General features: G+C 39.9%; 1 protein-coding gene across 3 annotated transcripts; it reads left to right on the top strand.

Annotated features, from left to right (window-relative positions):
- The first annotated feature begins 181 nt into the window (after positions 1–181).
- ELAC1 (elaC ribonuclease Z 1) lies at positions 182–25,045 on the top strand. 3 transcript variants are annotated; one of them, XR_004316174.1, is made up of 6 exons: positions 182–288; positions 4,190–4,354; positions 9,627–10,094; positions 11,559–11,883; positions 15,032–15,113; positions 24,926–25,045. XR_004316174.1 is itself a non-coding variant. In XM_032470430.1 (5 exons), the coding sequence occupies exons 2-5, from the start codon at positions 4,198–4,200 to the stop codon at positions 15,048–15,050; spliced, it is 969 nt and encodes a 322-aa protein (XP_032326321.1). In that variant the 5' UTR covers positions 182–288; positions 4,190–4,197; the 3' UTR covers positions 15,051–23,591. The 3 variants fall into 3 exon arrangements, 2 of the variants coding, with proteins under 2 accessions (XP_032326321.1, XP_032326320.1); XM_032470430.1 differs by lacking the exon at positions 24,926–25,045 and having other exon boundaries at positions 15,032–23,591; XM_032470429.1 differs by lacking the exons at positions 15,032–15,113; positions 24,926–25,045 and having other exon boundaries at positions 11,559–12,227.
- The last annotated feature ends 1,110 nt before the right edge of the window (positions 25,046–26,155 follow it).

Consider the following 26,155-nt stretch of genomic DNA (forward strand, 5'->3'; position numbering starts at 1 on the left):
TCTCGCGGGTTACCGCCACCACCTTAGCCAGAGGGCTGTGAGGGCGAGTAAAGGACAGGGACTCATTGCAGGACAGTGGGGACGCCTAGAGCTGGTACCCATTCTCTCCGCGGCTACAGGCCCAGGTGGGAACCACCGAGCGCGGACCTCCGGCGCGTCCTAGAGCGGCCGCACTCGGGCACGGCCCGCGGCGCACTTCCGCCCCCGCGCGTCGCCGCCCCGTGGACGGCTGGGCCTCGTTGCGGGCCTGCGCCTCCCTCGGCTCCTGCCGCGGGCCTCGGGGAGTGGGTGAGTGGAGCAGGGCGCGCCGGAGGGGGGCGGGCCAGGGTCTGCGCGGCCGCGGCCTCCCCGGCGTCCGCCGAGTGGGCTGAGCGCGCGGGCGGGCGCGCTTCCTGCGGACTGGCGGGCCGGGCCCGGAGCGGAGGACCCAGGCCCGGGAGCGCCCGGGAGCGAGGACGCGCCTTGTGTACCCCCAACCCCTCACCCCGAGGCGGGGGCCGCCGCCGCCCCGCGCTCCTGCCCCCTCCCACCCCTGCTTTTGGGAGCCTGACGCCGACTTGGAGGAGAGCCTGGGCTGGCTAGCGGTCGGAGACCTGGCCTCCGGCCCTGCCTGGGCTTGGCCGCACACTGTCTCGCGGGCCACGGTTCTTTTATCTTTAAAATGGAGGATGGCAGTATCTGCCGTGCCTGCACCGCTCGGTGGTTGCAGGGTGGGCACTGCCTGCCTGGAAACTCATTCTCATCCCGGCGGCCTGTAGAATCACTTGGGAAGCCTTCCAAATGCTGAAGCCCCAGAATCACCAGGTGATGGTGACACGCAGCCAGGACTGAGAATCACTGGCCCAGAATGTCAAGTGACAATATTGTGGTCGTGTGCTGTGTTCGCGCCCAGAAGGTGCACTGCCTCCAAAGTGAATCATAGTCTTGAGAAAGCAAGCGGCTGGGTTTTTTGTTTTTGTTTTTGTTTTGTCCGAGACTACTGGGACCAAAATCTGGTTTGGTCACTTAGAATGGTGCATGTCACAAAACATGCACCACTGATTAAATAAATTAATTTCTAATTACTTCCCGACCTCGTGGAAGAGTTTTGATTATTTGGTTTGTTTTTAAACTTTTTATTACGGAAACTTTAAAACACAAAAATAGTATAGTATACTGATTCCCAACTCATGATCAATCTAATTTCGTCTCTTACCCTCATCACCGCTGGATTGTTTTAAAGTAAATCTGAATATGCCATTTCATCCATTAAATACTTGTTTATGTTTATAAAACACAACTCCTTTTTTAAACATAAAACCATTGTCAATCTAACAAAAATTTCATATTACTATCTATCCAGTGAACGTTTGCATTTCCCCAGTTGTCTCCCATTAACCAGTTTGTCCAAATCAGGATTCAAACAAGCTCCACATACAACATTTGGCTGACGGTTCATATCTCTTTTAATCTCTTTATCCCCTCCCTCTTTATTGTTATATTTTCCCTTGTATTTTACTGGTTGAAGAAGCCAAGTCAAATTTGTCCTATAGTGTTTCCTACATATTGGATTTTGCTCTTTGCGTCCCTGTGGTGTCCTTTAATAAATTGGTATTTAGATTACAGCCTTTTTCAGATTCAGAGTCTACTCTTTGACAGGAAAACCTTATAGGTTACTGTGCACTTCATCTTGCATCACATCAGGAGTTGGATTAGGTCTTTTGTCTCTGGTGTGGACCTTTTCTGTACAAATTGTGCTCCTGGGTAACTAATTGACCAGGGGATTACAGGAAGATGCCAACTAATAACTGCAGAAGGAATGAAAGAATATCACCTTTTGGCAACCTGTAATGAAACAGTAGACCCTGGCAGTGATCATTAGTGACTGTTAACATCAGAAAAAGAAAGATAGCCAGACAGCATGTGCTTCCTGATGGAGGTACCCCATTACCACTTACCACATATTCTTAGATGATGGATGGGGGATATAGATGGAACAAGATTGGTCATGAGTTGATAAGCTCAGTGACAGTGCGTTACACTAATCTCTACTTTTGCATGTGTTTGAAGTTTATCGTAACAGTTTTTTTTTTAATTGACTAATTGAGTAGTAAGTTCAGGCCAGCCTGATCCATATCCATTATAGTTCTCCATTAGCCTTTCACTAAGTGGGTCTCAAAACTGACTGCATATTAGAATCACAAGGGAAGAATTTTTTTTTTTAATTCTAAAACACATCACTTGCAGAATTTTCTGTTTAGTTCTGGGTTGGAGCCCAATCATTGATAAGTTTTTAAAAGCTCTCCAGGCGATTCTCATACTCTCCAGGGTTCTGTACCACTGGCCTAGATCTATTATTTGCTACAGATTGTGAAGTGATTATATTCTGTTATACCTTCTGCGTTTATTACCTTAATGTTCTACATTCTATTCTCATGTCTCTTGCAAACTGCAGTCCAATAAGAAATCCTCTGCAAGTTAAACTACTTAATTATCAGAGGAGGTCTTGATCTTGGAAGTGAAAATATGGAATAACACATGGAAAGGACACTAGCAGTAACCTAAAGGCTTGTGTGTAGGGTGGAGAAATGTACCACCCATCTGTTAGGTGAGGTGTGTAGGGGGAGCTGACTGTCCCTAGATGGAAAGGAAGGTTAGGTGACATGTAGTTAGAAAAGCATGTTCAGTGTTATGTCGTGTTCATTAATACTAAATAAATTAAATATAAAATAAAATAAGTCAACAAAATGCTGCTCACCTCAATCAAAAGCAATTCAAAGATTTAAAAGAAAAGGGAGATTTAATAATCCCCACCACCACCATCATTTTAATCACTCTGAGATAACCAATATTAGCAATATGCTGCATATCCTTCCTCATCAGACTATCTCCTTACTTTTTTTCTGTGAAAATAGCCAATTATGTCAGTGCTGTTCATTAAGTAAGCACCCTTTTTACACTTTCATCGTATATTGATTTCCATACATACCTGGGTTTATTTCTAGACTGTCCCTTCTTGTCTGTTTTTATCTGATTATTACTAGGACTGAGAAAATTTTGGATAATTTTTTTCCTGTACTATTGACGACATATTTAATCCAGCTCTCTGTCAAATTTTATTTTAATAGTTTTCCTTAAAAGTAAATGTTTTCTTCCCTGCCATCAATGTAGATAATAATTGGTTATATGTAAATTTGAGTTAATGCTTATTTATTTTATTTGATGCATATCTCCCATCACAGAAGTATATCAGAGAGAGATGTGCCCAAAAATAGTGAAAGGAAAAAGAGATGTCAGGAGTTGGCAGAAATCTACACACTTAACAGGTTATTGCTTATCACTTATAATAGCAAAAACCCAAGTCGTACCCCCTCATGGACTCTGTTATTAGGAGAGTGAGACATTCACTCAGCATTACTGTGCGGTGTTAGCATTACTATAGAGTGTTACAAAGCATTGCTGTGGTTTATGATGGTTCAGAGAAAGGGCTGATCACCACCATCACCAGATGATTACTTAGTGAGCATAATTAAATTCCATCTCTTGCCGAGAGCCTCACTAGGGTTGTTTATTGTTTATTAAAAGAACTTTTTAAAAAATTAATAAGCAGAAAGTACAGAGTTCCTATATACATGCTCACCCCCCAGTTTCCCCTAATATTAACATCTTGCATTAGTGTGGTACAATATTGATGAGCCAATATTAATACATTATTATTAACTAAAGTTTACATTGGGGTTCATCCATTCTTCGCGTTGTACAGTCTATGGATTTTGACCAATGTAGAAGGACATGTGTCTGTCTTTTCTGTATCATTCAGAATAGTTTTACTGTCCTAAAAATCCCATGTGTTCCACCTATTCATCCTTCCCCCAAACCACTGTCTTTTTATTGTCCCCATAGTTTTCCCTTTTCCAGAATGTCATATAGTTGGAATTCAACTATAGTTTTTAATTGACTGGGTTTACCTTTTTAAAAATTTGTTTATTTTTGTGTATGTGAGCAGTCATACAAGGTTTGGTAACTTGTGTTAACTGAGTAAGAGTTATTAAAATTTTTCATTGCATTTCTGTGGAAAACTGTTAGAGAATAGGAATCCAGACTGTTCTGAATAATGAAAACATAGGTAACAGTAAATCTCACAAGAACCTGTTTTTGGTGATTTTGAGCAGTGATGTGTAATAATCCCTGGGTGATCTTCTCCTTGCAGGGAGGAAGATGTCTATGGATGTGACATTTCTTGGGACAGGCGCAGCGTACCCATCCCCAACCCGAGGTGCCTCTGCTCTGGTCCTTCGGTGTGAAGGCGAGTGCTGGCTCTTTGACTGTGGGGAGGGAACTCAGACACAGCTTATGAAAAGCCAACTTAAAGCAGGTTAGTGTTTATTAAGCTTATCTCATTAAAGCAATCTCTTGTTCCGCTTCTTCGTTTTCTTAGTTCTCCTTAGGCCTTTTGCTCAGAAATAGCCCTGGCAGTTGCATCCCATTTCAGCCCTGGAGCCTGGCAAGACTTGCAAGGCACTCAGGCATCTGGCCACACCCACTGAACTCTATTTATTTACTTACTTACTTACTTACTTTTTATTCTTCCTGTAAATGATGAGAGCAAGGATTTATATAGCCTTAGGTGTGGAGGCTGGAGTGGGATACATCAGACATATGAGATAGACACTGCCCAAGCAAAGGAACAGCATACATTCTTATTTCCACCAGGAGGTCGTTGTCAGTATCATGAGAGGATACAAAGAGTGGAAGGGGAATGAGATGTTCTTTGCTACTTGAAGTTATCAGGGTAGGCATCTCAGAGAAGCTGACCTGTGAGTTGTTAAAGGAGGAGGAGGAGGGATTCCCTGGACTGGGGAGAAGACAAGCATTCCAGCCAGGGGAAACAGAGAGACCCTAGCACTAGGCAGACCGGAGTGTACAGTGGTGAAGAGCCCCGGCCCAGAGTCAGGCAGACCAGGTTCCAGTCCTGGCTGTGTCTCGGCTCATTACCTTAGCAGATCAGCAAACTTCCCCATCTCTGAAATGGGGTTTAAAACTTGACTTAGAAGGCGTGTTGTGTGAATTGTATATAATAATCCCTTCTCTGTGTGGGTGTCTCCTTCTCATCAGTTAAATCTTAGCTCAAATGCCAGCTCCTCGGAGGCTTCCTCTGAATGTCTGGGGTTAAGTAATTTCTACCTCTCCCAGGCATTCTACTGCTTTGTGCTATTTTTATTCACTTTTTAGCGTCAGCAGTATCTAAAATCATGTTATTTAAATAGTTGTGTCTGTGTTCACTGTTTATCTCCCTGTACAATAAACTAAACTCAGTGACCGCTTATACCTAGTAGCTGCCTAGTAATATCTGTTCAGTTGTGCGTGAATAAGATGCTCAGCACTTAGCACAGTGCCTCTCACTTGTTAGGTCTTGATAATTAGGTTACTGAAATTATTCCTATGACTTATACTAGTGTGTGGCATTTGATTGCTAAAGGAGTGATAGTTCTAGCATCCAAAGATCCCTTGATCTAGTGGTGGAAACTGACATGCAGACGGTCATAGTGTGATGTGATAAGTAAGAATAACGGAGATGTTTTCTAACCACTTTTGGAGCACCAAGGAGGGAGACATTAACCTTACCTGTGTGTTCAGAGAAGGCATCCCAGAAATGGTAACAGTTGAGCGAGGGTCTAAGAGATGAACAGAAGTTTCTCTGGGGAGAGAAGTAGGGATGGACATTCAAAGAACAGACAACAAAGTGAGCAATAAGAAAAGGAGTCTCCATGAGGGAAATGACATATTTCGGGAATATTAAGCCATCCAGAACTTTGAATACTTGGCTAAGATAGACGAGAGATAACAATGTAAAAAAGTAACTAAGTAAGGGAAGACTGTGAAGATTTCTGTGGTATGCTAAGGTGTCTGGACCTTATTATTCTCTTGGCAACAAGGAACGATTAGAAATTTTAAGCAGAAGAGTGACACGGTCTGATTTATGTTTTAGGACAATTTTCCAATGGCAAATATATTGGGAAAGAGAGAATAGCTTCAGGAAACCAATTCCAAGGCAGCTGCATTCATCTGAGAGAGAGAGAAGATGAAGACATTGAGGCAGGAAGTAGGAATAAGGATGAAGATGAGAGACTCAATTAAAGAGATATTTGTACAGCCACCATCAAAGAGATATTTGTACAGGTGGTGACTGATTGAATGTCTGGGATGTGAAGAGGTAAAGAATTTCTACAAGTTACAGGTGATGATGTCCCAGACCTAGATAGGAGGTTCGGAAAAGAGCTGTTGGAGGAAGGAACTAATGCACATCACTTGGGACACATGGCCTTGAGGTGTATCCAGTTCAGCCCTAATTGTATACTGTCTTACGTTGAAACCCTGAGGTTAGAGCAGGTGCTATGGTTTTCTTCTCTTGCATCACACGGACATGCCTTTCATGAGAACTGTCAGGGTCGGCACATGCCAGAGGGGAGGCAGTAATATTTAACATTCTAGAGAGTAGGAGCTGAGGTGGCAGGGTGATTGAAATAGAAACAAGTTACTGTTTTTGAGTATAGGGATAAGCTTTTATTTTTTCTTTAGTACCTGTGTCAGTTATCTAATGCTGTATAATAAATTATAAATTTAGTGGCTTATTTGCACTTATTTCATTGTTTCTGTGAGTCAGGGAGTTCAGGCCTGGCTTAGCCGGATTCTCTGCATCAGGGTCTCACTAGGCTGCAATCCAGGTATTGGCCAGGGCTGCAGTCTCATCCGAGGCTCAACAAGGGGAAGAATCTGTTCCAGTGCTCACTCAGTTTGTTGGCATAGTCCTTGTCCTTGTAGGACTGGCCTGAAGCTGCCTGCAGCAGCTAGAGGCCTCCTGTGGGTCCAGGTCATGGGGATTTCTGCTTCACACTAGCTTGCTTCCGTACTGCCAACAAAGGAGAAAGAGACTCAAGAGCAGAATCTGCCAGCAAGATAGAGTCTTGTGAATAACGTAATCACATTGCATCCTTGTGCCATGTGTTACTGGTTAGAAGCAAGTCCCAAGGCCCACCCACACTCAAGGAGAAGGAATTATAGAAGGATGTGAACACTGGGAGGCAGGAGCCACAGGTACCACCTTAAATCTATCTGCCAAAGTACCATTTTCTAATATTTTATATTTTACAGCTATTTTGTATGTTTTTTAAACAAACAGTTCACAGAGCTCAAACTTTTTAAAATAAAAAGTTTGACCAAAAAAATAAATATGTAATAAAATAAAATAAAGCCTAAGAGAACTTTTAGTTTACTAAATTTTTATTGGCTTAAGAAGAAAGTTCCTGGCCTCAGAGAGGAGGGTGATATGGTCATCCCAGACATTATCTAAAACGTTCTAATACTTCAGAGGCCACAGCCTCAAACTAAAATGCAGCACCCTCAGTACATCTTGTTTTCTCTCAATAACTGCATATGGTCCTATCACTATTGGAGTCATTGAGTCCTTTTAGCTTTTAGTACCTCCTGGGGTAATAATATTTTATGGGTTTCATAAGGAAGTATTTTCTGTTTATCTAAACATACTCTTTCAAGTTTCCATGGTCCTGATATGCAAGCATCTGATTACAAAGTACAGGTTTGCCATATCTATTTTTTTTATACTTTAAAAAAGTGAGCTTAAGCCTTTTTTTGTCAAAAATGATTATAAAAAGTAGTATAAAGTATAATTTTTAAATGATTATAACAAGTATACATATTCATTGTAAAAATTCAAACAAAGCAGAAAAGTATGAATAAGAAAAGCTTAAATCCCCCTCTCATAGGTGAATTTTCTATACACATACCTATGGTGATGGTGTAGGTGTATTTGTGTGTGTGTGTGTGTATAATTCTGCACAAATGGGATCAGACAATACTTGGTGTGACCTGCTGTTTCTCAGCTGAACAGCATGTGTGAACAGTGTGCTGTAGAGAGTTTGCAGTGGCAGTGAAGACCACTGCATCATCGCTTAGCGCATGCTTAGTAGTCTGCTGCTATGTGATGACATTTTTCCCTGGTAACTTTCTTGTTCTCAAGTGAAAGGGAACTTATACATGTTTCTTTCTTCATTTGACAGCTTCCTTTTACCTTTGATAATTGTGGTTGCTATTCCTTCTCCCTCTAAAATCACATTTCTGGAAAAATGAAATGTTTGTCCTCCTTGAAACTGTGATAACTGTGGGAAGTACTGTGTACTTCCCTGACTTGTCTCATTTGCTTTGGGTTCACAGATTGTTTTGGTGTTCTGTGTTTTGCAGTAGATAGGGAGAGGCCCAGAAAGTCTGACTTAGGAGTTTTGAGGTCAGCATGAGACCAGGATTCATCAACTGTTGTAGTTCTTCTGTCTGCTGAGTCCTCAGGTCACACTTGGGGGTACATTGGCAGCCCAGACAGCAGGAAAGGAGAGATAAAAGGGTTCTAGAAGTCAAAAAGCAACAAAAACAAGGACTGGAGAGAGAAAACAAAAAGGAGCATGTTGAAGACACTTCTTCCCCCTCCTGGGGATTCTCAAGGTCTGAGATCAGCCTCTGCCCACTCTGTTCTCTGCCACAGGGGCCTGGGCCTGGTGCAGTAACTCTGGAAGACTCACCTGGAGAACACTTTCACCTTGATGTCGCAGGCCAACCCCATAATAACAAACTATTCCTGTACTTCTATGGTATCAATAAACTGTTTCTGTTCTTTTATGGTGTCAAATGTTTGAAATAGGTGGATCATGAGGTAGGACTGGAAGCCTCTGTTATACTAAAAATGTGTTAATTGTAATTGTTACTTTTAAAAGACCTTTCGGTGCATCTCAGAAAAATGCTGTGGCATCCTGCCACATACCAGAAGTAAATTCACTTTAACATTGGCTAAATCATGTTCCAACCTAAGCCAGTATGCTCTGGAAAAGCTGTTGTGTTAGTTCAGATGGAAAGGAAGGGATGGGTTTGTGTGTGCGGCTTTACAAAACACTGTGTGTGGGGGGGTCTACCCTCTGATCTGCATTCTGGCGTCTGTTGTCCACCTCCTCCCCTGGGTTCTTCACTCCCTTTCTACCTCCCTCCTGCTCCCTCCTCCCTTTCCTCTCCCTCCCTCATCTCCTTCCTTTTTCTCCCCCTGCTTCATCCTTACTCAGAGAGCAGGTCTGGCTTGGTTAGTTAATCTCTGTCCAGTGTGGAGTCCTTAAAAGGCAGCTTTGGGTTCAGGCACTGGTCCAGTCCATTTGGAGCCAGGGGAACATTTGTTATGCTGGAAATACATATTTGCTTTTCTCAGAGGGAGCAATAGGGGGCAGTATAATTGCCAGATGCTTTTAACACCTGAGGCCTATCTAGTTACCTAAGTGAAACATTTTGACACACTTCCTTTATTTTCTTTTTTTAGTAAATACTCTTAAATATTTAAATACTCTTAAAACTGTAACACTGTGTAATTTGAAGATGTTTTATGAAAAAAATAGTCATATAGTGAAATAAAGCCTGCCTTTATTACTTCTGGAATCATGTAGAAAAATGGAAGGAAGGAAGTTTATGCTAATAAGGAGAATTTCTAAATTCATTTTGTTGCTTTCTATCTACATTGTTATGCATGTTTCAGGTAGCTTTGCATGGGTTTTATTTCTGAAAAATTCCCAAATTTGTTTCTCTGCTTCAATCAAAAGGAAGAATTACCAAGATCTTCATCACACATCTTCATGGAGACCATTTCTTTGGCCTTCCTGGGCTCCTGTGCACAATCAGCCTGCAGAGTGGCTCTGTGGTTACCAAACAGCCTATTGAAATCTATGGCCCCGCGGGGCTTCGGGAATTTATCTGGAGAACCATGGAACTCTCTCACACGGAGTTGGTCTTCCCTTATGTGGTCCACGAGCTGGTGCCTACAGCGGATCAGTGTCCTCCAGAAGAACTAAAAGAATTTGTGTTCGTGAATAGAGCAGACAGCCCTCCCAAAGAGGGACAAGGAAGAACTATCTTATTAGACTCAGAAGAAAACTCATACCATCTGGTTGATGATGAACAGTTTGTTGTAAAAGCATTTCGCCTGTTTCATCGAATACCCTCCTTTGGATTTTCAGTCGTGGAGAAGAAACGCCCAGGTAAACTCAATGCACAGAAGCTGAAAGACCTCGGTAAGTGGTTTATTTTCCTTTCTCATCGAGTCGAGTTGCTGTTAACTGAAGCAGTTAAAAGTGTCATAGCAATTAACCTTCCTTTCCTGTCTCCAAGTCCTAAAACTGACATTTTCTCCACTTACTTCCTTTGCCCAAAGTTTGTATATTGAGGGAAACGTTTGAAGCCAAAAGATGCTCTTCAGAGCTAAAACCGAGAATATATTTGAATTCTTCTCTTTTCACTCCGTGGATGCACATCCATGGCCTGTCTTGTTCTCAGCATATGCTGTCTTGGTTAGCAGGGTGGTGGTAGTGGTTGTAGGTCTAGGCTTTTATTTATTCATGTCATATTTTTGAAATACGTTTTCAGTGACATCTTTGGCCTGAGACTTCTCACCATAGTTCTTAACCTTGTAACTGCATCCAACTACTTTCAGGGTTTTCCTTCCCTGTTGACTGCCTCAGTCAACCTTGATTAAATCAATTTGGTGTTTAGAACACTGCCTCAGCCAGTTTTACATACCTGGGTTCATCACACTTGGAAGCGAGCATATAAGGATTGGCTTGGAGCCCATCTGAACCTTAAATCTCTTCCATGCTTGGCCATCATGTGTGAGGGATCTTCAGCACCTTTCTCAAAGCAGTGTCCAGTTATGTCATTCCTCTAGCAGTACCACCTTCCTTGTCATGGCTACTGCAGAGACTGTGAAAAACATGGTGGTGTTTTTTTTTATTTTTCTTTATTTCTGCAATCTCTTCTTTCTTCCCCAACTAAAACTAAATGAGGTAAAGTGTCTTAGGTCAAAGGTATTTTTTATTACCTAAAAACCTGTAGATACTATTAAACTGAGAAACTCTAAACATGATCTGTGTTAGAATTAGTGAACACATCTTATTTGTTTGTAGGTATTGTCCAGAGTGATGGTCAGATGTTACTCTAGATTAATATGAGATTTAAGCCCAGTTTGGTGAACACGGAACTACCACTCTCCTCAAAGATTGATTATGTACAGTTGCCTGAAATTCTCCTTGATCTTGTGATCTAAACAATCCCTTCTAACAATTTTTTTATTGTGTTTGTCGATACCCTATCATTTAAATGGGCTCTTTAATTTTTACCCACAGATGAGCTTATTAAACACAGCACTCTCAAAAATTGTTATTCCCATGCACAACAGAGAATTAAGACTGTTATCTTGACTGTAATAAGGTTTTAGTGGGACTAAAGAGCTTAAAACTCATCTGACATGTGTGCCTGGGAAATGTTTTAAGTACTAGGACATTGCTGATATCAATAGCCAACGCTGAACTTTTAAAAATGTATAAATATTCCAGTTTTCCACAAGTAATAAAGTATTTATAACAATTAGGAAAAGAATTGGATGCCTTTCCCGTTTGCTATTTGCTGTGCTGTTGAAACAGACTCTTAACAAGTCATAAATTCCATTCCCATGATGTGATGTTATCTGCCTCCATCATTAGGTGTTCCGCCAGGTCCTGCCTATGGGAAGCTGAAAAATGGAATATCTGTAGTTCTGGAAAATGGAGTTACAATTTCTCCCCAGGATGTCTTAAAAAAGCCTATTGTTGGAAGAAAAATCTGCATTTTGGGTGACTGTTCTGGAGTTGTGGATGATGGAGGAGTGAAGCTGTGCTTTGAAGCAGACCTGTTGATCCATGAAGCGACCCTGGATGACACTCAGATGGACAAAGCAAAGGAGCATGGCCACAGCACACCACAGATGGCAGCAGCATTTGCGAAGTTGTGCCAAGCAAAGAGGCTGGTTCTGACTCACTTCAGTCAGAGGTACAAACCAGTTGCCTTGGCCAGAGAAGGAGAAACAGATGGGATTATAGAACTTAAAAAGCAAGCTGAATCAGTCTTAGATCTCCAAGAAGTGACTTTAGCAGAAGATTTTATGGTGATTGGCATTCCGATCAAGAAATGAAACCAGTGTTCCTTCTGAATGCATTCTGACATGTCTGTGAATATGTTACTGAACCAGCAGTTAAGTTTGTTGTTGTTGTTGTTTTGGTCTAAAATTATTTGGGTCCTAATAATCCTAAAAAAGATGGAGCTGCATTGCTGAACTAACTCAGCATTGAGAGGGAGCAAGCTTTTTGATAATAAATCACTTTAAAAAGAAAAAACCAGCATCCTTCTTAAAGTCCACATTTGACAAAATGATAGACTATTTAAGTATACATCTTGTTTTGTGGCTGCTGCCTCAGATATTAGCCAATACACCATCCTGGGCTTAGCTTCTGCCCAGCTTTATTGCTATTGTTGGCAAAGTACACAGGGCTTGGCCTTCCTGGCTAAAAATGGTATTTTGGCAGTTTGTGTTGAATCTGTTCATGTTATTAACAGAATAGAGGGAAATATAACGAGACATTGGATATGCAGGATTGAAGCTGGCATGTTAACTCTTGAATTCTTTGCTGGAATACTGAATGCAGGGTCGAGCTAGGTGTTTATCTTTCGATTAATATTTTATTGAACTTTCCAGTTTGCTCTAAACCCATGGTCCTCAGTTGGAGGTGATACTACTACCTTAGATGGAATTCAAAATGGCATGTTTCTTGTCCAAACTAGGAGGGGGGTTTTACTGATATTTAGTCAGTAAGGGCCAGAATACTAGATCTTACAAAGTTTTGATCAGTCCTAAACAATGAAGAATTATCTCATCCCAAAATGCATGTTCAGGGCTGTTGAGATACACAGCAACTTAAAACTTATACTCCCAATGTGAATATACTTTATAAAAATTAGTGACATCTACTAAGTATGTCAAATTCTACAGCAAATCCTGAAGAGCTAGATAAGTGAATATGTTGGAATTGGAATGTCATCTCAGATATTATTTGTCAGAAATGAGCCATGAGCTTATGATTCTGGAGATTAAAAAATGATATCTATTCAACTTGAGTTTAATTTATGTGTTCCTATTAATAATTCTTTGAGCACAATTTTAATAAATATTCTTTCTAGAATAGCTTTTCCCTATGAATTGCCTTCCACCTCCCTTCTGTCTGCCATGGGGTATCTCTGATTCATCTGCCCACAATTATTTCTCAGAATGTGTTACATGGAAAGGTAGTCTTAAGTGCGGATTCATTCAAAAGGATTCCCTAATCCAGTCAGTTTGGGAACCCCTGTGTGCCGTGTGCCCCTCTGGCAGTGTTCTAGTGCCCATCGGTACGTTGAAAACGGTACTGCTTCAGTGATCACAAACCAGTGTTCGGTGCCAGAATGACCTGATTTCAGAGTCTCATTCTGTACCTCATGGAGGTCCCTGTGTGCCTTGGAGCAGAATACTTAACTCTCTGAGCTTCAGCTTGCTCAGCTCTAAAAATGAGAAAAATAATAAGACCTACCTCCGGGATTGCTGTGAAAAATAAAACAGTATACAAAAGGAGCATAGGACATTGCTTAAAGGCATTCAGTCCTGAAGTACAGAGGCCTGTCAATTCTACTGAACCCCTTTCTAAGCCATATTTCACCATATACTGTCCATTAACATCCCAAGAACCTAGAGAGTTCATAGTATACTTACTCAGAAATATGGTCACCATGTATACTATTAAATTCCTTTGGGTCCTGAGGCTTTTCTAGTTAAAAAAGAATTGCCCTGTGGATGGCCGTAGAGTCCGTTGAGTAGTGATAATCAGGAGGGATCTAGTTACCCAAGGTCTCCATCATTCTGAAGCAGGCTCCCGAGTGGTCTGATTGTGCCGCTCTCTAGGCTCTCTGCTCTGCCAAAGTACCAAAGTTTGACCGGACCTAAGGGGTATCTTGATTTCTGAACTCAATTCAGACAGCGTTTATTAGATTCCTACTGTGTGCCCAAACCTGTGCACGTGGGGATGGCTAGTGCTCATACCTCTGCTGCGTGGAGCTCTTCAGGGTAAAGACTGCATTAAGTCACCTCTGCATTCTTGGAAATACCCACCCATAGTAAACACTCAGGAAATGTTTATTAAATGAAATGAGGCCTTGATGTATGAATGCACAAAATATAAGACCCACCTGTGCTTCATCCATTTCATTACTGTATTTGTCCCAAAAATGTAACTGCCCAATGGGTGGTGCCCCATTTACTGTGCCAGGCTTTTTTGTGTCGGGAGTACAGAGATGAATATGAGGCAAAATTTCAGGCTCACTGTCTTAAGTGGAAGACACTGATAGCTAAACAAAAGTAAATACACAGTTCCTTCAGATGGTTCTGATCTTGTAGCCTGTTACAGTTTCACTGTTTCTGAGCATTATTTGGTAGCTAACTTGAGCTGTGCCCTCCGAGTAGGTGCTATTAATATTCGTGGGCTAAGCCCTCAGAGAACATGGGAATGTGGAACGAACTGATACGTTGGATCAAGTGTAGGGTATCAGTTCATTGTGAGAATTCTTTCTTGGACTCTCTTCTGGCCTGGAATTTGCTTTGATGGTAGGACACATTCTAAGAATTTGTGGAGCTAGAATTAAGAGTGAGTCTTAAATTGGACTTTCAGAACCTACAATCTGCCCATGGAGGTATGACCCTAGAGGGGACTAGAGTATGTGTTATGCCCCAAACTTAGTTGATCGCTGAATCCTCTTTTGCCAGGGGACCTCTTGGAAAACTGAGAAATGCTGCTCCTTAATACTTACGAAAACTATTATATTTATATTTTTTACTTGCACAATTTATTGAGGTAATAAATTTTATAGCTATACCTAATATTTTCTTTGTCTTAAACCGACTTTCTATTGTCAGGAATTGATAGGTTCCTGCTTATTTTAAATAAAAAATGTGCACTTTCTATTTCTCAAGAGGTGTTTAGACTTGCCCAGACAGACCCCAAATCAGCTCTGTGTTCAAACATTCATGCCTCATTAATACACTTTTAATAAACTTTTAGTCATTAAAGCAGCATATGCTTAGTAGTTAATGTTGTTTTTTTGTTTTTTTTTTAAGATTCAAGAAAAGAAGATGATGACTCAAAATTTCACCATCCAGAGTGCTAGTACTTCTGGTCCAATGGTCCTGAAACTGAGATGTGAGTCAGTGTTACCCAGGGTAGTACATAGGTGAACAAGACTGCATAGGTAGACAGAGATCCCTGGGCTCTGACTCCAAATGTTCTAATTCAGGAGGTCTGGGGTGGAACCCAAGAATCTACATTTTTAATAAGATTCCCCCAGGTGATTCTGAAGTATATGGGTAGTAGGATAAAAAAACTGTATTTATGCACTTAGAAAAATTGAGGTGTATATGAACATGTATATTTAAACATATAATATATTTATAAGTATGTTATATTACACACATGCCCACATGTGTATTTTTACATGTAGGTTGACCTCAACTTTTTTTCATTTAACATTATGAGCATTTCCCTACAACATGAACTGTTCTTTGAAAGCATGAATTTAATGATTTTGTATTATTCCATACTATAGATGTAATGTCACTTAACTGTTTTTCTACTTTTGGAGCCTTGAGATTGTTTTCCATTATCATAAATAATACTGTCATGAATACTCTTGGGAACAAACCTTTGTATCTCTGAGTATTTCCTTAGGATTAATTTCTCTGGAGGCTAAAACATCTGACTTATTTTTTTCAGACTCTGGGTAAGAGTCTCCCACTTGTTTCCTAGCTCACTCTGCAGCAGCGTAAGAGATGCCTGTTCCATTACTCCATTGGTAGATGATACTGAATATCATCAGTTAGTGACCTTTCTAACACTCCTCTTCCAAGACATTTGTCTTATAATTTTTGCCTTCTAGTGAAAATAACTTTATTATGTCTTTCAACCAGCACATTTAGTTCAATTGTGATGTCCTTGAATGCTCTAATGCCATCTTAAAAATTTGGCAGTTTTTACTTGTGGGGGTAAAATCTTTATTGTTTCAAATACGTTCATGACAGATGTACAGTGAAGGTACTTTTGTCTTTACAGAAGTATAAATTTATAGTGAAATGTATATTAATTCTGTCCTTACTGATTGGTGGATTTTTTAGGTAATGAATGAGTCAGTTTTTTTTTTTTTTTTAATGGGAAGAATAAAAAGGAAATACTAGTAATGTTTGCTCTTTGGCAGGATAAGAATAGAGATAAGGGGGTTGCAGTGGGGACATGGGGTAAGATTTAGAAATTATTTTCTTCCATAGTAGGAAGTAGGCAGTGTTTAAAACTAAAAACTAAATAGTACTTTAAGCATATTATGTTTTTTTAAAAGGTGGAGGAGGCTGTAAATATCAGATGAATAGTTAAGAGTAGAGGAAGGGTGGAAGGTACAAGGGGTATGGTGTGGGGAGGGACAGCCAGAGGATGACTATTTTGTATAAGCCTAATAGTGCTAGGACTATTTGGTATTTTGAACTATTTATGTGTGTATGCATTCATTTACTTTAAAAATTACACTGAAACACTTATGCATAGACAAGACGCTGCTCCGAATAATCATGTCAGTTGCTGGTCTCCATATGGGTGCTCCAGGCAGTTGACAGTTCCTTTCAAGGCTTTTTAACATTCCAGTCCATTCCCCACACTGCAAAGAGATTTTGTTCAAAATGCAAATCTGAGCCTAGCATCCAGATTTTAATGGCCCTCCCTTACCCTCCCTTTCCAAGCTAATCTTACTCCACAGTGCCACGCATTTTTGCAGCCCCAGCCACATAGGCCTTTTAGTCCTTTGTCAGAGGTTTCTGTTGTTGCACAGTCTTGGCAGAAACTGCTCCCAGGGCCTGGACCATGCTCCCTCAGCCTGGAATTCTTTCTCCTCTCCCTAAGTTAACCCTTACTGGGCCTTCTGCTCACAGCTCTGCAGTCACATCCTCACGGAAGCCTCCCCAGACTTCCCCACAAGGTAGCATGTTACTCTCATGGCAACTGCACCCCACTTTCCCATTGCTTGTCACTTCATATTTTCAGTTTGCTCATGTGAATATTTGATTGATGTTTCTGTTTCCCGCTAGCACTGTAAGCTTCACAAGAGCAGAACTGATTTTGTTTCCCTTTGTGCTCTAGCTCCTAGCTCAGTGCCTGAAACGTATTAGGCACTCAGTAAATGGTGGTGACTTGTTCAATTTCCCTTGCCATCCTGTTATTCTACAAGATGCAATGCCTTGTTCTCCTAGGGATTTTTCCTGATTGATATTAAAAGCAAAAAAGCAAAAATCCCCACTCTTAATCTCTTAACTAAAAATAGGGAGGAAGAGAATGGTTGCCTGTGACCTTAAAATGAGGCAAATCTTTATAAATACTAATTCTAAAGCTTTAGTTTGGCATTCTGAGATACGCAGACAGATACTTAGACTCAGGGAAAGGGCTGGAAAAAGGAATTTCTCTGCCTAAGGAAGTAGGATGTTGGCTTTTGCTGTCCATAGGAAAGTCAAAACAAAGGTATAAAGAATGAAGGAAGAAGGCCAAGCCCCATGCAGGATAGGGAAATGGTGGGAGAACCTTAAGAACACAGGCGTCTGATGTTCAATTTTATGGTGGCTGTGTTTCTTGAAAGTAAATCCCTCCATTTCCCCCAAACTTTCTTTGAAGTCTCCTGGATGCGTAAGCTTTGGATTTCTCTACTCAACCCTGCACACCATCAGATAAGAACAACTTCTGAATCCTGACTGGGTTGACCTGGGTGGAAAAGGGACAGCAGGACTGAGAGAGGGAGACAATCCCAAAGTAACACTGTTCAGAGGAGTGGAATCAGCGGTGAGCGCAAGAGCCTGTCTCCTAGGGATTTTCAGGTTATAAGGAGGGCAGTGACCTTTACATAACCCACGGAATTGGGAGGTAGTAGAGGGTTGAGCCAATTTCACATTTATCTTAAAGGACAGGGTAACTCCAGCTGACAGTTGGACACAGATATTTCTGTGCCCTTGATAGACATATTTTTAAGGATTAAAAAGCTGCCATACCCAGGATAATAAGGAAGTTGAAGGGAGTGCCTAAGTTTATCCAAAGTAAAAAATATTTCCACTCCTAAATAAAGCTAGCTGAGAAACACTGTTGCTCTGATGTCAATGTGCTAATTATACACTCAGCAGACATGGCAGGTACAAAGATTAAATTCACCCATGAAAAAGTAAAAGGGGAAAGGCGAGGGATCAAGTTTCCCAGCTATGCAAATCCCCCTGTAACTGCCAGGCAGCCTCAGGTAGACCTAAGCAACATTGAATTCAGTGTCACCAAGTGAAACCAAGGTTATTTTGTTTAGGTTGTTCTCCTCATTGTTGTGGCTTCCAGATCAGAGGCTTGTCTGAATGATACCATATCTCCATCAGACATCCTGGACTGGAGCTGGCCTTGTGGATGTATCCATGTCTGGGTCAGCAATCCAAATGCTGTTCCTAACTGGCTTCCAAGGGGTCTTGCTATGGAACACATCTTCACACAGCCAGTAGATACAGGAACGTGATCGATTTTCTCCCCCACATGCCTATACTGAGAGGCACTATGGCCTACTCAGTGGTCTTCAGACTTGGGTATTTGTACCCCTGGAGATATGCAAAGGTTTTTCTAAGGATATAAAGAGACACTTTCATATGAAGTATTTCCTAAAATAAATTTTCCTGAGAACTAGTGTAGGCAAAGGTCTACATTACTGGCTCCATTGTACAGTGCTCCAAGATACCAAAGGGGATAGGTGAAATATTGGTATTGGGGTGAAAACACGAATGACTGAGTAACAAATTCTTTTTCAGGTTGGGTAGTTTCCAGTGTGATGCTTTGAAGAAAATTGAAGGAGAATCTAACCAAGTTCAGATCAAGGAGTAGCTAATCTGTCCAATGATAGATTTTAATTGCTTTATTGAGATGTAATTCACAGACCATGCAAGTCAGTGGTTTTTCACATATTCACAGAGTTGTGCAACTATCACCACTATCACTTTTAGAATGTTTTCGTTATCCCCAAGAGAAACGGTACACTTTGGCAGTTACTCCCACTTTCCTCCCAAACCGCACAGCGATAAATTGCTTTCTACCACTAATCTACTTTCTGTCTCTATAAGTTTGCCTATTCTGGACATTTCATACAAATTGAGTCATACAAATGTGGTCCTTTGTGATTGGCTCCTTTTACTTAGCATAATGTTCTCAAAATATATCCATGTTGCAGCTTATATCCGTACTTCATTCCTTTTTATGGCCCAATAATACTTCATTATGTGGACATACCACTTTTACTTATCATTCATCAGCTGATCTAATAATAGGTTATTAAAAATATTTTTATAATATATCTTTATCAGAAATGCAAGAGAAGACATTGCTGCAGATCTTACATATATTAATAAGTTGAAAGAAGGTACTATAAATGACTTTAATTTTAAATAAAATTACTAAAACAGCTTCCTTAAAGAACACAATTTGCTAGAACTGACACAAGAAAAAATGTAGGACTATTCACTTTTTCTATTTATTAAAGAAATAAAGAAACTGAATTTGTGATTAAATTCACCCTTCTAAAAAAAAAACAAAAGAACTCCAAGCCCAGATGGTTTCACTAGTGAATCATTCTAAACAATTAAGAAATATACCTTTCTTCCACAAACACTTCCAGAAAACAGAAAAAGAGGGAACACATCCCAACTCACTTTATGAGGTCAGCATAACCTTGATGCCAAAACTTAAGGACATTAAAAGACAGGAAAATTACAGGCTAATTTCTCTTACAAAAAAACCCTGAAGAAAATAATTAGCTAATTGAATCCAGTGACATGTAAAAAGAATAAGACATTTTGACAAAGGGAGTTTATTTAAGAATGGCAGGTTTGTAGGGGAGGGTATAGCTCAGTGATAGAGCTAATGCTTAGCATGCATGAGGTCCTGGGTTTAATCCCCAGTACCACCATCAAAATAAATAAATAAGCCTAATTACCTCCCTCCCCCAAAAAAGAATGGCAGATTTGTTAAACATTTAAAAATCAATATTAACAAAATAAATGGGGGAAAGTGCTAAGATAATCTAAATAGGTACAAAATTTTTTTGGTAAAAGTTAATACTTTCATATGACAAGAACTCTTAGCATATTGAGAATAGGAGGGAATGCTCTTCATCTGATGAATATTATCTACAAAAAATACAGTAAATATTACATTTAGTAATAAAATATTGAAAGCTTTTCCCATGGAATGGAAAATAAACAAGGATGCTCCCTTAATGCCATCTCCATACAACATTGTTTTGAAGGTCTTACCCAGTGTATCAGGGCAAGAAAAATGAGTGAAAAGTCTAAGGATTAGAAAGGAAGAAATAAAACTGCCATTGTTAGCAGATTTTGTGATTATTCACAGAAAATCCAAAAGAATGAGCAGATAACCTGTTAGAATTAGTAAGTGAATTTAGCAAGGTTGTTGGATACCCAACCAGTATAATGAAAATTAATTTTATTTTTATATTCCAACAATAAACAGATTGAATTTTTTAATGACACCATTTACAGAAGCATCACAACCATCAAAAAGCTAGGAATAAATTAATGAAAGGTATGCAAAACCTCTCCATTGAAAACTACAAAACATTGAGATATATTAGAGAAGACTCAAATACATGGAATGGTATATACCATGTTAATAAATAGGGAAGATTCAGTATTGGAAAGATGTCATTTATCCCTAAATTTATCTGTAGCAATCTCAATCAAAAGCTCTGCAGCATTTTTAAGTGGGCATACATATGATGAAATTGATAAGCTATTTCTAAAGTTTATATGGACATACAAAGGACCAAAAATAGCCAGGAAAATCTTGAAAGAACAAAATTGGAAGCCTTAACACTACCGGATATCAAGACTTACTGTAAAGTTGCAATCTTTAAGACAATGTGACATTGTTGTAAGAAGAAAAAATAAACCAGTGGAGCAGAATAAAAAACTCATAAATATGGTCACTTGATATATGTTAAATATGGAATTCCTATGCAATGGGAAAAGGATTTCCTTCTCAATAAATGGAGGGTCAATCAGATATCCATAATGAAAAACTGTTACCTTAATGCCTACCTTAAACAATAGTACACAAAAATCAATTCCAGATGGATTTTATTTATAAATGTGAAGATAGCATAGAATAGCTCCTTGACCTGAGAAAGGCAAAGATTTCTTAAACAGAATACAACCACTAACAATAAAGGAAATGATTGTTAAATTGGACACTTAAATTAGGAACTTCTGTTTGTAAAAGATACTATCAAAAGAGTGAAAAGGCAAGCCACAGAACATATTTGCTGATACCCATAGCCGATAAAGGACTTGGATCTAGGATTTAGTAGTAGTTATCTGTTGCTGTATAACAAATTACCCCCAAACATTGTTATTTATTATCTCACAGTTTTTGTAGGTCAGGAATCTGGGCACAGCTTCTGACTCTAGATCTGTCGTGAGGTTGTAGTCAAGCTGCCAGCTAGAAATGTGGGTTCATCTAAAGACTCAGTGGAGGGGGTCCATTTTCAAGCTTTCTCATGTAGTTATTGGTAGACCTTGGTCCCTGGCTACATGGGCCTGTCCTGTCTCATGACGTGCCAGCTGGTTTCCTACAGGGCAAGCAACCCAAGAGAAAGTGAGCATTCAAGACAGACGCCACAGTCTTTTTTACAACTTATTCTTGAAAGTGACATCCTATTACTTCTTCCATATTCTGTTCATTAGAAGTGAATCGGTAAGTCCAGCTCACACTCAGAGGAAAGGCATTCATTACGCAGGGGTATAAATACTAGGAGACAGGGATTGTTGTAGGGGGCCATCTTAGAGGTTGCCTACCATAATAATACATTAAAAACTTTTAAAAGTCTTGACCTGGGCAGGGTGAATTATATGGGTATGTTCCTGGTGTGAAAATGATCGAGTTATTCTGTTCTGATTTGGGCATTTTTCTGTATGTAGGTTATGCATCAATGAAAAGTTGACTTAAGAAAATTTTTGAGTTACATGTCAATTATATCCAATAAAACTGGTTAAAAAAGAGAATATTTTTGATGAAAAATTCTAGGCAGAATTCTAAAGATTATTATTTTCTGGCCATTTTGTGAAGCACCCACTAATCTACATACTGCCGTAAATGGATTTTGCAAGTATAATTAATGTCCGAAGTCAGTTGACCTTAAGATCTGGAAATCATCTGGGTGGATCCGACCCAGAGAATTTTCTCTGGCTAGTAATGGAAGGATAAGTTGGAGAGGTTTGAAGCATAAGGATTTGACAAATCATTGCTGGCTTTGAAGATGGAGGAGGCCACATTCAAGGATCTGAGAGTGGCCTCTAGGAGCTGAGATTGGTGCCCAGCCAACAGCCAGCAAGAAAACAGTTCAGTCCTACAGCTGCAAGGAGCTTAATTCTACCAACAACAAGAATGAAGCTTATTCTTCCCATGAGCCTCCAGCTAAGAGCCCAGCCCTTGTAACACCTTAATTTTGGATTTGTGAGACCCTAAGCAGAAAACTCAGTCAACAACTACCAACCCCCACCTCCCCCCACAATGGGCTTCTCTTCTACAAAATGGTGAGATAATAAATGTATGTTATTTTAAGCTGCTAATTTTGTGGTATTTTGTTAGGTAGCAATAGAAAATACAGTCACTGTGTAATTTTAAAAAACAATTTTATTGAGGTACAATTCACATACCACACTATTTGCTCATTTAAAGTGTACAGTTCAGTGACTTTCAGTGTATTCAGAGTTGTACAACCATCACCATCATTAATTTTAGAGTATTTTCATCATCCCCAAAGAAAACCCCTTATTCTTTAGCTATCACCCCTGTTTCCCATCCCTGAAACCCTAGGCAAGCACCAATTTACTTTCTGTCTCTATGGATTTGCCTACTCTGGACATTTCATATAAATGGAATCATACAATATGTGATCTTTTGTGCCCAATTTCTTTCACTTCGCATAAAGTTTCAGGGTTCATCCATGTGATGTCCATGTATCAGAACTTCATTCCTTTTTATGGCTGAATAATAAATAGTCCATTGTATGGATATACCATACTTTGTTTAGCCATTCATCAGTTGATGGGTCAAGCTTGACTCTTTTTCTTTTTTTTTTGTAGTTGTGTTTAAAAAAAAACCCACATAACATAAATTTACCCTAACAATTTTTAAGTGTACATTACAGTATCGTTAACTGTGTACACATTGTTATACAACAGATCTTGAGCAATTTTTCATCATGTATGACTTATCCTTTGAACAACTCTCAGTTTTCCCCTCCCTCCAGCCCCTGGCAATCACCAATCACTATGTAATTTTGGGCACACAATTTGGACATGGTTCCAAAATTGGGTAGCATTATTATTAGAAAATTATTTTTATCCCCATTTACTTACTTATAAGATTCTTTATAAGATTTATAAGCCAAGATTCTCATGGCTCACATCAATAAAAATGAAAAAATAGAGATAGTATGGGTGTTGAATCTGATCATGCTTTAGTGTTAACTAATGGACACAGAACTAATTGTAAAAAGACTCATTGATCTCACTTAAGAAATGTATTTCCAATAAAATTTAACTTTTCATATTAGTAACTTGTAATTAAGTTATTTTGATCAATTATTTATAATTTTAATGACAAGTCAATCTGTAAGAAATTTTGTAACCCTTCTCACAAGAAATTTAAAATATTTTTCAATATATTCATATTTTTGTTGCAAGAAATATAATATGATCAATAAAAGATGATCAATAAAATACGCAAAAAAGCATAAGAATACTATTCATAAAGGGAGGTGGAATGGAAAACAAGCACAAGGAGAAAAAGGAATGATGAAATATTTCACCAAGAAGACCACTGGTACAGTAGATGGGAGCACAGACTGAAGAAAGAGCACAGTGTGGTCTTGGATATTTCATCTCTCTTATGCCTTAGTTTCTTCATCTGTGAATGTGGAGTAGTAATACATTCGCCATGAATAAATTGTTATGAACATTAAGTGATTTAATGTAGATAAACAATTAGAACCAAAAGTGCTGTGTACAAATTAGGCATGATCATTGTCAAACCTCAGATCTGAGCCTGGAATGTTCTCTTATCATTCACTTCAGCTTTAACTCCCAAGGAGTTGGGGAACTGCCTTCAGAGTACTCCACCAGCCCAGAGAGTGGGTAGGGAGTGCCTATAGCCCCCGAGCTTGGGGAGATTGGGGCCAGGACACATTGCTTTGGACCTGTTTAAGCCACTGGCCACATGTGCTACTGAGCATTTGAAATGTGACTAATCCAAACCAAGATGTGCTGTAAGTGGAAAATATTCACTGGATTCCAGACAATATGAGAAAAAGAATGTAAAATATTTCAATCTTTTTTTACATTGATTATGTGTTGAAATGACATTTTGGACATGTTAGGTTAAATAAAATATGTTATTAAAATTAATTTCACCTGTCTACTGTTTTTAATGTACCTACTAGACAATTTAAAATGACATATGTGGCTCTCATTGTATTTCAACTGGACAGTGCTGCTTTACACAGTCTGCCTCAGTGTCAGCAGTCAGAGTGATCTTTTAGAAGTACAATTAGGTCATGTCACCACTCTGCTCAAAACTTCCCAATGATATCGCATCTCACTGAAGAGAAAAGGTCAAAATCCCGACCTAGGTCTAACAGGTCTTACGTGCCAGCCCTCTGCACTGCCACTTCCAATCTTGCTGGTCCAGGGTGGGATCCAGATTTTACCCAACCTGAAGCTTACCCCATGGGTGAATAGAAGGGAAGGGAAAGGGGGACACAGGGCCTTACTAAGGAAAAGAATACAAATTACAGGTATAAAATAAGGTACAGAATTGAGTGTTAATTTAGAATGAGAAAATAAAGCACAACAATTAATTCAGGTCCCTTTCTTCTGGTATATTTTTAGGCAATTTACCAGACATGCTTACACAGAAATGCTTCTAGACTGTAGCCTGGCTCCACCACCCCACCTAGAACTCTCAGCTCCTGAAATTCCTCCCAGGAACAGAGGCCCAGGCAAGTGTCATTGGCTTCGAGGTAAATCGCATTCTGCTCCGATCTCATCTCCTACCATCCTCCACTCCTGTCTCCTTGCTGGTCCTCACACCAAGCATGTGCCTATCTTAGGGCTTTTCTGCTTACTGTTTTCTGAGCTTGAAAACATTCCATCCCCAGCTATCTCATTTCCTTCAGGTTTCTGCTCAAATATCATCTCATGCGAGCATCCTGGCCTGACCATCCTCTCCTCCACGTCCTATTTTCTTTACCCTACTTTGTCTCCAAAATACTATCACCAACTGACATAGTATGTCTTTGCATGCTCACTTGTTGATTATCTGTCTCCCTTCTTTAGAAAGGAAAATTCTGGAGGACAGAAACTTTGTTTTGTTTCTGATAGTTCTACTCAGCACCTAGAAGAGCGCCTGGCCCTTGATAGATACTCAGAAATGTTTACTGAATGAATGAATGTATGTAAACTGAATGACAGGGAGGCCCTATCATTTTCCAATATGGAATAATTTCTTCAAGGAAATAATTCACTCTGTACCTCCAGCTCATATCCTCAGTCATCACTACTTAGGACCTAGTCAGTGTATGGTAGTTACTATTTTTGGCTTCCCAGCATGCTTCCACATCATCCTATCCTCAGTCCCACAGTCAGCTTCTGCTGGGTAGCCTACGTCCCAGCACCCAGGGATAAGCACACATTCTAGGTGTGACCAGTGGGAGTGCTCCAGAGTTACTGATCAGAGATGAGCTCAGGACCTAAACTCAGCCAATCAGAGTCTTCCTCAAAACTGTTCTTACTGGAGCTGGGAGAGAGAAGTAGCCTCTAGACTGCTGTATCACATAGTTCGGCTGGAAGTCTGTGAAGTCAGGGCTCTGGATGTATTTTTCCCAGGCATAGAAGAGATAATGGAAAGAGAGTGGGTCCCAGCAGTGTGGAGCCCTGGGGAAGCCTCTACTTCCTGCAGCTTTTGCTTTCTTCTTCAATCCATAAGCTCCCCCAGCAGCCTTACAGCACATCTCTTTCTGCTTTAACAAATGTCATTTGGGCTCCTCTCACAATTAAACTTCCTAATACAATGCATCAGGCACTGGGCTGGTTGCTGAGGATGCAGCAATGACTTGGACA

Source organism: Camelus ferus, chromosome 30, assembly GCF_009834535.1.
Source record: "Camelus ferus isolate YT-003-E chromosome 30, BCGSAC_Cfer_1.0, whole genome shotgun sequence".
Classification (NCBI taxonomy): domain Eukaryota; kingdom Metazoa; phylum Chordata; class Mammalia; order Artiodactyla; family Camelidae; genus Camelus; species Camelus ferus.

Coding starts and splice junctions, on each gene's coding strand:
- ELAC1 (XM_032470429.1), top strand. CDS start 4,198: ATGTCTATGGATGTGACATTTCTTGGGACAGGCGCAGCGTACCCATCC. Junction 4,355..9,626: donor GAAAAGCCAACTTAAAGCAG/GTTAGTGTTTAT, acceptor TTCAATCAAAAG/GAAGAATTACCAAGATCTTC. Junction 10,095..11,558: donor ACAGAAGCTGAAAGACCTCG/GTAAGTGGTTTA, acceptor CTCCATCATTAG/GTGTTCCGCCAGGTCCTGCC.